The 11,987-nt window shown below is 41.9% G+C and overlaps 1 protein-coding gene across 1 annotated transcript; it reads right to left on the reverse strand.

The window, feature by feature from the left end:
- Positions 1 to 1,206: 1,206 nt before the first annotated feature.
- Positions 1,207 to 11,674, reverse strand: angptl2b (angiopoietin-like 2b). Its single transcript, XM_079221824.1, has 5 exons — positions 11,561 to 11,674; positions 5,991 to 6,893; positions 3,630 to 3,823; positions 2,408 to 2,678; positions 1,207 to 2,290 (listed from the first exon to the last, which is right to left on the reverse strand). Exons 2-5 carry the CDS (start codon positions 6,871 to 6,873, stop codon positions 2,091 to 2,093), a joined length of 1,548 nt encoding a protein of 515 aa, XP_079077950.1. The 5' UTR covers positions 6,874 to 6,893; positions 11,561 to 11,674; the 3' UTR covers positions 1,207 to 2,090.
- Between the last annotated feature and the right edge of the window lie 313 nt (positions 11,675 to 11,987).

The following is an 11,987-nucleotide window of genomic DNA, read 5'->3' on the forward strand; positions in this document are numbered from 1 at the left end:
TCACTTTTGCCTCGTTTTCCAGCTGTCTTTGGAAATCCCATTGACACATATATATATTAAAAAAAAGGTGGTGTCTGCTGTCAAGGAAGGGGACTGCTGGATGCATTAGTTTTACAAGCCTGTCACATTTCATTTGTCATTCCCTGGTGTGCTGACTCTTTACGCTAACACTCAGCCTGATGGTGTTCAAGACATGTTTTTATGCAACCAGTTCTCTCAACTTGGTCTTTGTGATAGGACACACACTTAATGTAGTTTTTATTAATGGCATGTTAATTGTTACTCTACTGCACTAAAATAATTGAATTCTGTTTAATTTTTTTTCATTGTGAATTAAAACAAAGGAAGGTGTACATAATTAAAACCAACTTTGCTAAAAGCTGTGGTTGCTGCATGGTGGAGACATGCACTGTAAGATGGATGCTTTCCATATGAACATAGCAGTAATCTTTGGAATTAATACTAATTAATAATTAATTAATGCATTTCTATAAACTGTTCTGAGTTCTCCACTTAAAATTCATTAAAATAATGATACAATGCATTTTTTTATATTTTACATTACAACATTTTCCACTTTGCCTGTTAAAATAAAAAATAAAAATATATCCTTCTTTTACTCAATTAAGATTCTAAGGAATAATATACAATATAGCATATTTGATACAGTCAGAGTAAATATCATGGGTTTATAAGCTATAAGCTTTCCTCTGGCATGCTTCGATATATTGAGGGACATGTAGCTTTAGGGGGATTACCCAAAACAAGTTGAGCATTAAAATGATGCAATGAGGAGATTACCTTCATGCATTTGACTGTACATGTCAAATAAATCATAGAAAAACAAGTGTCTCTGCATGCTAAGTGATAATATTAACAGCTAATAAAGCAGTTTCCCCACATGGATAATAAAGTGATGGATCACAATAGTAGTGGCTCATAGTCTGTCTCTTGTTCTCATGGGAAATACCTGACGGTTAAAAACGTAATGTCACCACAGGGTGCTAAACCTATATAGAACATTTTAAATCTTGTTTCAAACCTTGCTGTTTACAGGTGGGCTGACATAACACCAACATAAGCCATACAATTGTATGAATGTGTATGACTGTTGTCATTAAAGTGCTGCTTAACTATACTAAGTAATTTTTATACCAATAGACTCCAAAAAAGAGAAAAACACACAAGCTGTACATATTTTACTGCACTGTAAATAAGGTTTTAATACATTATATTACAAATATCTTTTATGTACAAACGCAATGTGTTGGATCAATTGACATCAACAAACCACTAAATTTATACAGTAAGTACAGTGCTTGATTCATACAAGCAAATTGGTGGATACCTGTTCAAGCAATTCAAGATTTCAAAATAAGTTTTGTTGAGAATAAAAAAGCAGGAAAGTGGGGCAACCACCTTGAATGTTGATTTTGTTCTTTGATGTTATATGTTGAATAAGTAGACTGTTTATAACTTCTGGTATTGCTATTAATAGTTGTGTTTTTCTGTTAAAAAAGAAAATGGCACTGTTTTTTAAAATATATTTTGCTGTAATTAATCAAACTGGCCAGAATATCAACCCTGTATTACAAGTCAATACATGTTACTGTTAAATGACATCACATTTGGAAAAATGTATTTAGAATGAAATTAAAAGTCACTGGATACGTTTCCTGTGTCAACCTCATTTGCTTGTTATTGCAAAAAACAACTTCACATACATACTAAATATATATTGTCGGTGTTCTTATTGTTTTTCTCACTCGGGTCAAATGAGAGCACTGTCAACTAAACAGGTTTTGGTTTCATCAAAGACAGTGCATTTAAAACAACTCCTGAGCAATCAGAACATGTCATACATAGAAGGGGAAAAGGTACAGACAACTGTCTAATGGTGCACAAAGTGCAGGAGGTACCAATATATCAGCTTGTTTTGATATTGCACTTTCAACATCAGCTGTCTCTCTGTCACCTGGCTTTGTGTGGTGCCACAGAAAGAAAAAAAGACTACAGATTGTATGGGTTTTAGGAGCTGTCGTGGTTTGTGTTTAGCTAGAGACGCAGTACAGGATGTGTTCCTTGGATGCTTAGTGGAAGGTGTTTGGGTTTGGACGAATCATCATGACCACTTTCTTGAGTGAATAGGCTCCACCTCTGAACTCGGCCCAGTAGACTCCATCTTGGTAGCGGCTGCGGTAGTGTCCTCCTCTGTACCAAACTCCATTCAAATTTGAATGGGCACAAGAGTTGTACCACCAGCCTCCCTTCTGGTAGTGGGCACAATTGCCTAGAAACATCAAAAAAATAAATAATCTGTCAGGCTGCATGCATAAACATATTATTGGTGTTAAGCTGCCAGTTTGTCTGGTTTAATACTTTCTAACATTGTGCTTTTCCCCCCTACCTGTATATGTATCATGGTCTCTGTCCAGTGTTGTGAATTGTTTGCCGTTATGCCAGGTGAGGGAGTCTCCAGCGTTGCCATGATAACGTCCCACCCGCAGCTTGTAGAAGTCGGCCTCAGGCTCCACTCGGAAGCTGGCATACTCTGCAAACACCTTCCTGCCGGACCAGTCCTCCAGCGTGACCAGTAATTTGTAGTTTCCCTGGTTAGTCAGCCAGTAGATGTTCTCCAGACCCAGCCAGTACTCACCATCAATATTGCCAAAACCTTGCTGTGAAGGTCAGTGATAAGAAAATCACAATCAGATTAGGAAATCATTTCTGAATGCTCTTAGAAAAGCGTTGAACAGAGTCCATGGTCGGCCCATGGTCCCAGATTCCATTCCAGCCTTGGGACTTTTCTTGCATCCCTCTCTCTCTTTTCCCCATGTCTACAACATGCCTATCAAATAAAGTTGTTTATTGTCAAGGAGAAATATTATAAATGGACTCTTTGAGTCAAGTGTAAAGCTAGCAACGGGGGCCCAGTTTTCCGCAAATGTTTTTGTTAATGAAATCACAGCAGGAAAAGTGTCTAGAACATAAGATCAGATATACTGGATGCTGTCTTACTGCTTTGTTCTGGCTCCGTTCCTACTTTAAGTTGGTTTGTGGTATCCCCTACCCTGCACATGCTTTGGATCATGGAAGCACCCCTTCAAATGAGTGTACAAATGCAATTTCAGCTCTCGTGTGGTTTAAAGGTTTTTATGAAAGTCTTGAATAGATCTCTATTGTTGCCTTTAGCTGAGATTGAACCCGGACCCATGTGGATGATGGACCAGCAAACATTGAACGGCTTCTCCCTGTGTGAGGGGTTTCCCTTTCAAAAGTTAAAGAAGTTCCCCTGAATAAAAATACAACTACTCCACAGCCCTGATTATCACGTATACCTAAAGCGATATTCAGAACATCAGGAATGCTGAACACAACCAATTAATGTACAATATTCGCACATTTCTATTTTACAGTGAACTTGTTTACAAAGACCAACGGATGTTGCAGGAATAAATGACTCATGGCTTTGGCAGTAACCAAGATTGTTACTACATCAGACACTTTGAGGGCTGACCAATTACCTATTCAGTACTGGTTCACATCTGGTTAGCAGCAAAACTACTAACATAAGCCGCCTGCTTTGCTCTCAACTGTGAGGTACTTGATTTACTGTGAGGTTGTCTCACCTTGTATGTCTCCCAGTTCCTGAAAAAGTTGACAGAGCCGTCCACCCTCCTCTGTATCACGGTCCAGCCACCTGGGTCATGTCTCTGGTCACACCACACCTGCATAAGGCGGTTGGCGTTGTCGGGCTTCACCAGGTACATGCCGCTGGAAGAGTGGCCATCTTCCAGAGCTTGCAGACAATCTTTAAATGGCCCTAAAAAAAAAGATGACGAAAATACATTTACAACATGTGAAATCCAGTCAGTTAAAACAATAATTCAAAAGGTGAGTAAGGGAAGTGGAAAAAAAGCAATAGTGACACAAAAAGTGTTTCTACTCTGTCACAGGGAATCCCATTTTTCAGCAGAGGCTCTCATTTTAACAGTGGAATTGACTTTGGCTGCTCCTCTCATAAGGGAAATGGCTGCCGGCTGTGCAGCCAAAAGAAACACTGGCATGAGGGCAAAGGGAATCCTGACTACTGAATGATGAAACACGAGAAAAACGTTCTATCATCTGGGGTTCTTTACTCTGCAGGAGTACTATTATTTTAGTTTCTTTCACTTAGGTTTTTGTACTTTATGAGATGTCTACACACTCATAATTCTAGTTAGAGGCGTGCATATTAAGCCTTCAAACATGTTTAGAAGAAAGGATTTCTGGGACTACAATAAATTATAGACAGCTTGTGAAACCCCTTTTTTTCCAATATGACAAAAAGTTATGTGATGTAACAGTGTAGCATCTACGTGTTAAAAATATGTATTTCTAATCTACAACTGAAAAAAAACTCTCTGAATCAAAGACAATTAAAGGGCTGAATAATTAAGCAGCATCAGCCATGCACTCTTCTGCAGAAATATAATTAATTCTGCAAATGTTTTGGAGATTTTCGTGCAAGGTCAACATTGTTTTATTGGATTTTATGGTGCAAATCAGTAAAACTGGTACTCCTGTGTGCCATTATGATTTCAAAGCAGTAAATATGGAAAAACACTAATGGGGCCACTGGCTCCTTGGCCTCAATTGGCTGTGAAAGTGTTTAAGGTCTCAAGATTTTACACTTGTGTGGTTTGCCAACTGGCCCGAATTACAAAGTGTTTAAATATGATGGAAACAAATGAAAAGAGAATAGGGGGTCATGCAAAGGAGTAGAGGTGAGGGAGGGGTTCAGTTTGCAAAAGATATAAAGAAAAAGTAGGTATACAAAAGAAGAAACAGAGCACCTCATTTATAATATGTCATGAGGTCCCGCTCAGTTGAGAAGCCAAACATAGGAATGGTAAAAGTGTTCACATAATGTGAATATCCAGAGGTTTGCCTCTCAGTAACAAAGTTGTTGTTTTTTTCTTTTAAATTGCTGTAGTTGATATCTGTCTCTCGGCTCACTTTCTGCCATCATTTACTCTCAGGAATGTCTGTTGAGCAGATCCAGAGCCAGAGACTGCCCTGCCCTGCCCTGCCCGTCTCTGTTCTGCCTGATAAAGTCTGCTGCATGATGGAACATATGACTGATTCTTGCCTGGTGCAACTGGAACAAATGACATCACTGACTCTCGGTATCTCTTTCTGTACGTACTTTACCCCCCCTCCCCTTTTTTTTCTTTGACTCCATCCCTCCGTTTCTCACTGTTGCACTGTCAGTTCTCTCTTTTCCTTCCTCTCTATTCCTGCTTTGTGTGCAGTTCTCTGTTCGTGTTATGGGTTTATGTAACTTTTTGGGGTGTTAGTTGCATGGCTATGGGCAGGAAATTACTTGCCTCCTTTCAAACATTCTATACAAAGGCTACCGTTCACATGCAGCCGAGTGAAAATGGCAAGCAGTAGCACAAAATGTCAATGGAAAAAGCTCCCACTAGTCATGTTGAGAGTGGTTCCTTTTTTCCACCATTTTAAAACTGTTTCCTAATTACAGTGGGGAAAGGGAACGGCAACCGATTGCTCACTGCAACTGATGCCACAAAACACCCTTCACATCAATTTAAAGCTTTATCATTGCATAACATGTGTTCAAGAGTCCCATAGGCTATCCATTTAGGCACATGTATTTATTCTGCTAATATGCGTTGTGTTTTTGTGTGGGTTGAATAGTGGCAATTACATGATATGCATCTCAAAAGGCTGTAGACAACAGCATTTCTGTTCTCACTGAGAGCCCTTTGCCCTGGGAATGTATGGGGTGTATTTAAATTGGCTCTGAATGCAAGAATGGGTATTTGGTGGTGGCTTGTCATTAATGACTAAGAGGTTCACAACATAGTTAATTCAGACACTTGATCCTTTGTTAGTGATGGCAACTGTTTTAGTAAGAATGAATCAACTAGGACTTGGAAATGAAGCGCCATCATTTCAAAGTTCATAATGGACTTTGTTAGACTCACCAGAAGGCTTGTTAGTGGTGGAGGGGCTGTGTGTGCCAGTGGGCATCGTTGGAAGAGGCACTTGAGATTTTTGGTCACTCTGGATCTCGTTGCTGATTGGGTTGGTAATTTGTGGAACAACAGGTGGCTGGTAAGGCTTGGTGAGAGGTGGTGATGGTGGAGGTGGTTGAGACCGGGGCTGGGGCTGGGGGACCGGCACGGGACGAGGGGGAGGGCGACTCTGGCACTGCTGCTCCAACAGAGCAATAAGACTTGATTGGTTCGTGGCCAAAGAAGCTAGGTGCTGGTACTTGTAGTCAAGATCTTTGTATCGACTGGTGAGCTGTTGCATCTCAGAGGTTTGGTTCAGGATCTTGTTTTCCATCTGAGCCAATTCGAGGGCATTGTCTCTCTTCCTGATGATCTCATGGAGCAGCTGCATGTACAGCTGAGTGACTCTGGAGTTCATGTTTCGGCTCTCCTTCCTCAGAAGCTTGACCTCATTGACAATACCTCCGTCCACCTCTACCAACTGCTGCAGGGTCTCGATTTGCCTCTTCTGTTTCTGTAGCTCCACATTTAGCAGCTCTAACTCCTGTTTGTTGACCCGATTCTCCAGCATAGCCTCGGGCTCCTTGGAGTTGACACAGATGGCTCCGGTCACTTTTTGTTGAGGCACAATGAAAGTGTAGGAGCACTTGTCCTGCGGCTGCTCAGCTGGAGCACGCTTGGTCCTTCCAGCATAGAGAAACTCTCTCTCCAAATCATCTTCACTACTCTCAAATTCCTGGGTCCTTTCCCTGCCATGGCTGCTGTCTGACGGACTCCCATGAGTCTGCTGGGCGGCACATGCTAGTCCATAAACAAAAAGGAGCCCCAGCAGGACCATTGAAGGGGGCTCCATGTGTCCCAACTCACCAACACCTGAGGAAAATGGGGAAAAGAATAGAGAACATCATTGCATTGTTTTGAGAGAAAAACAAACTTCCCTAAATTACTGACTTTTCTAGTTAGTAAGCAGAAGACTGTACGAGCATACCTATTCCGAAACTGTTTTTCAGAATAGTTTCCTAACTATTAGAATTGACCCCTCAGTTTTGGGCTGCATGCTCATTTTGACAGGGCATCAATGGAGTCCTTCACAGCTAGGCGGATTGAGATCAGAAGAAGGCTGCCCATCCGGTTACACTAGTCTTATCCTTCTTTACCCACTAGGAGCAGTTGGTCACAGAAGCCCTGTCTACACATAGTCAGGGCTGGAGGTCATTACAGCTTTAAAAAATATGGGCTACTGAAAAAGATAAGATCTGAAAGAAAATCGCTCACTTGCCCCGCTGAGCGCCACAGCAGCGGCTGTGACTTTCCATGAGAGGGAACAAATTATATTCATGTGTAATATTTAAATAAAGGATTTCATGGTTGCTACACCACAAGTATCACTACTGCCGTGATCAAACACTGCTGTATTTGTGTGTTATTCATTGAAAACATCTGGTCTTGATCATTTGTTTAAATCAGTGCTCCGCTATCAAGAGTATGCAACACATGCATGTTTGAAAGTTACTAATCACCTCACTGCCCCTAAGAAAAATATTTCTTTTGTCTAATGATGTGCTGATCTCTTCAGTCAGTTTCATTGCTATTAGTGGAGTCTGTTTAGCTTAGTTTGCTGTGCTGGCTCAGGTTCTCTTTGGGCAAGTGCCACTGCTTGTCCTTGACACACACAGGAACACTCCTATCTGCTCCCCTCTGCAGGCCTGGACATCTTTGCTTATGGAAAATATGAGACACTACCAGATGATGCTATTCATGGACCTGGTTTAAATATTGATCGTGTTGCATCAGGCCTGTCCATAGCCTTTACCAAAAGAGGGAAATAAGTTGCATTCAGACACTGAAAGGCAATTTACTGTAATCTATGTATCCACTTTGAACGTGTGTGTTTCTGTTTCAACTGTTTTAACAGAATAAAAGCTTACTTTAACCATATAGCATACATAAGTAGCATTACCCCTATCTGCCTCTGTATGTATTTCTGATAAATCTGAGATACTATAACCCGGTCTAGATTAAAGTATCTCTTAACTTCTGTCTCCTCTATAACTCGACATTGTGGCACAACTCATACATTTCCTCAAGAGTTAATGAGAATGAGATACTTAACTGTTACCCCCAGAATTCAAAGTGTAGACATCTTTTATGAGAAAAATAAGTGCAGGCAGTTATTGTAGATGATGGTGGTGTTATTAGGGGATGCCACTGATTGCTGAAGAGAATGTAACTCCTGTGCAGGGATAACAAGACCCTGAACTCCTGGGTCACCTTAATTGAAAGCTGCTGCATATTGGATTACAGAGGGGTCCTCTGTAACACCTCAGCAGAGTCAGAAAGGGCCTGTCTAATCAGAAAGCGTTATCGAGAGGCCTATATTGGCTTGGTTTTGAAGATCCGCGTTAGGATTGCTAGGCTTACAACTCCTCACACATTGTGTTACAGCCTATCTTGGTGTGAAAGATAATCTACCATCTAATAGTAAGCACAAACTTGGGAAGAGAGCAGAAATGTTTTTGTCTTGTTAATCCGGGCGTGCTGCCAGCACATTAGGTAGGAGACATGGAGAAGAGAAATGCAGCACTCTCCAAGAACATGACCCTTGGCACATTCGACCCTTTCAGTTTTATCTGTCTAGAGTAGAATGTGAAAACAATTTTCTTTCCCGGGAAAAAAACCCCACTGTATGCTTCTCTAACTGGACGGTCTTTTTGATGGTATGGTTTACCTGGCCAGAAGTATAATCACAGTCAGTGCAGAAGAATGTACATTCTGCTTCTCCCATGGATTTTATTAAAACAGAACCTAAAAGTAGCAACTCCACGATTGAAATATGTCTGCTATGAATAAAAAACCTCAAAGGAGAATGTAGTTTTTGTTTCAAATTTAGTTTGATTGAGAGTGTTTTGTGTCAGCACAGTCGGAGGTCTTTAATCGTACTGATGCTGCACACAAAGCCTGACTGTATGACGTCACCTCAGCTCATGCTGATTGATACGTTAAATATGTTTTGCACCATGCAAAAAAGATACATATTACCATTTAAATACTTAGAGTCTTTAAGTCCTAAATAAATCACTAATAATAGCTTACTAGTTAGCCCATACCACTATAAAAGAGCAGCCCAGAGCCTGTGCCTTCTAATGTGCTGATGACTGTATTTGGCCAGTGGCTCTTGTGGTTTTTCCCCCCCGGACCATGAGCTCTGTCTCTGAGAAATGTAGAGTGATTTGCCCCTGCTGCGGAGGAGTCCCATGTTGGACGTTGTTAGCCCGACATCTCCTGCTCTAGGCTTCACTACACTTCAAAGCTGAGTGGAAAATGTTTGCAGCTTGTGATGAAATGTGTGTTTGTTTGCGAGTGAATGCGGTATGTGCGTGTCTGCGAGTGCTTCTCCGATAATGTGTGTTTTCAAATAACAACACTTGCTGGGCTCGGTATCCCAGAGACCTCAGAGAGTCCCATCTGCACCGACAGAGACAACCTGTTATTAACCCATCCCCAGTCTGCCAGAGGGAACAACAGAAAGCCTCCTCCTCCTTCGTCGCTTCTAACAGCCCCCATGGCGCATCATTGTCCTAACATCAGTTCACTTTACAGGCTGCTATTGAGTGGCAAATAGCTGCAATGATTAACTGCTCTTGAGAAGTGTCATATATGTCTCCTCTGCCCAGGGCCTGAAGATGAACGAGTTTAGTGTGCAGGGGATAACACCTCTCATTGTAACTTGATTGGCAGCTTCTCTCGGGTGATTTCTTCAAGTCAGCTTCGGACCAAATTGTTTTGGTTTTACTGTCTTCAGGTGGTTAAGTCTGTGTTTACACGACTCCTCCCCCTGGATTTCACTCCGTGTTAAATCAAGTGTGATAGGCGAGTGCAGCGGGTAGGTCAGTGTTTCTCTGACCAGCGCTGTGCTCCAGCCTTTTTGGTCATGCTCAGCACATATTAATTAGAAGGTGGGCAGTCTCGCTCAGACTGGCTGATGTCTCTCACCCCAGCCCCTCTCATTTCAGTGTGAGCATGGCATTCCTCACATTCTTCGTCACCTCATTAGAGTGAGCTGCCATACACACATGGAGAGTCAATGGTGGTGGCAGACGGCTTGACCCTCTAGACGCAGGACCACCACTCCCCTTATCCTCTCCGTGCCTGCAAGACATAGTGTATCTACTGACCCAATTTATTCCCAGTGTCCTACTTTCTGTGTGAATGCCTCACAATCACATCATCATCATCCACAACGGGAGATCACAACACGACTACACAGCACCTAATTTGTCAGTAGCTAAAAAAGGAGTGGACACTTTGCAGGGCGGCTTCGTGTGGCATGTTCAAATTAGCGCCAACTCTGCTGAGAACTGGCAGTCTCCTGCATGACACCCAATATGTGTTGGATCAGAGTCAAATTCAATTTCGGCATGGTAATCTGCACTATTACATTACCTTGAGGGTGACCTCATTCTTTCCTCAAGCATGTAATGCGTGTTAGCATGAAACATTACATTTTGAACATGATTAACCTCAACTACCTGCTCAGCTTGATGGCATAGGACAATATTTGTTTTGACTCCACGGAGCAGGAGAGGTTCAAGCTTTTGTTCAAATTGAGGTTGTGTTCTCTGTTTCATGCTGCTTGGGGAGTTCCTCCAAACCTCACTTGTGATCCGAGTCAGACGGGAGGCAGGGGGTCTCGGGAATTGTTTCGTTAAGTTCCGGCATCCTACCTCAAAGCCCCCTTATCTAAACAGTACCCTGGCAACAGAAACAAAGACAGGATTCAACCGCCTGCTTGTCTGTCCTCTTGAGCCTAGGGGAACATCCTGAAGCTGCAGACGGCTTGACATACCGGTAGTCAGCGTATCTGGGTTTTGTTTCCTTCTCTTTTAGAAATGAATATGAATGGTGCTATTTAGATATTAGCAAAAAAATCTGTCAGCATGTATCATACAAGGCATATGTGTGATACAACTTCTACACACCCTCTTCAATACCCATGCCTTTTTTCGACCCCTTTAGGGTCCTGTGTTTTGACAAGCTAAGTGTTTTATCAGTAGTGAAGAAGCACTTAGCCCAGAGTGCCCGCTCTCCAGCATCCCCCTGTGCTGAATTAACTCTCCCCAACCAAGTCTATCAGAGTCATCTGTCCCGGATAGTCATCAGCAAGTAAAATGACCCTTAAGCGCCAAACAGTGAGTCAGATAACAGATGCTGCATGACAACTCCTGAATTCAAGATCAAACATTATCAGTATGTAAAGTGAAGCAGTTTGAAAGTGAACAGTCCAACTCTGACTTCAATCAGTTTAGCTTCATGACAAAATAATTGCTTCACCATTGTGTTAGAAATGCCACTGGGCTGAATGATTCTGAGCTCACTAACAACTTCTGTCAAGTCAAGAAAGGTTTATCATTATTTTTCAATGCAATGAATTGAAGCTATGCTTCATATAATGTACTATACATGTGTGCTGCCCCTGTGAAATCAATACACCAATACAAAAGATGAATGTATAAATAAGTGAAAGGTTACTCAATGCTTACGAGATAAATAACTGTAGAGTATTGATGAGGCTCCCTCAGATGCCTTGCCCTCCTGGCAGAATTGATTGAAGTTTCTCCTGGTAGAAAGTCATCCCAAGTGAGAAAGCTGCTTCCCTGCGTCCTCCTCTCCCCCTTTCTGCGCTCTGCCTGTATAGTTACTCTTTGTCACCTCTGTCCATTCCAACCAAGGGGGGGTGGTGGTGTTTTAAAGCCTATTATTAAAAGACCGTCATTAACAGCAGCTTAACTTGCCAGTAACTCTTCAGCAAACATGGAGTAGATTGTTTCTAAATCCACTGGAAAAAGTTGGAGCACTTTCAACAAATGGTAACTTAAGTTGGATGGTGGAGATAGTTTCCTGATAAATAGTGAGAGTCCAGGGCAGCATGTGTACTGCCTGTGGTCCGTTAGGGGAAGACTGTCACTT

The sequence above is a fragment of the Taurulus bubalis genome (genome assembly GCF_910589615.1).
Source record: "Taurulus bubalis genome assembly, chromosome: 8".
NCBI lineage: Eukaryota > Metazoa > Chordata > Actinopteri > Perciformes > Cottidae > Taurulus > Taurulus bubalis.

Coding starts and splice junctions, on each gene's coding strand:
- angptl2b (XM_079221824.1), bottom strand. CDS start 6,873: ATGGAGCCCCCTTCAATGGTCCTGCTGGGGCTCCTTTTTGTTTATGGA. Junction 3,824..5,990: donor CACCACTAACAAGCCTTCTG/GTGAGTCTAACA, acceptor CTTTTTTTTTAG/GGCCATTTAAAGATTGTCTG. Junction 2,291..2,407: donor AGACCATGATACATATACAG/GTAGGGGGGAAA, acceptor TGATGTTTCTAG/GCAATTGTGCCCACTACCAG.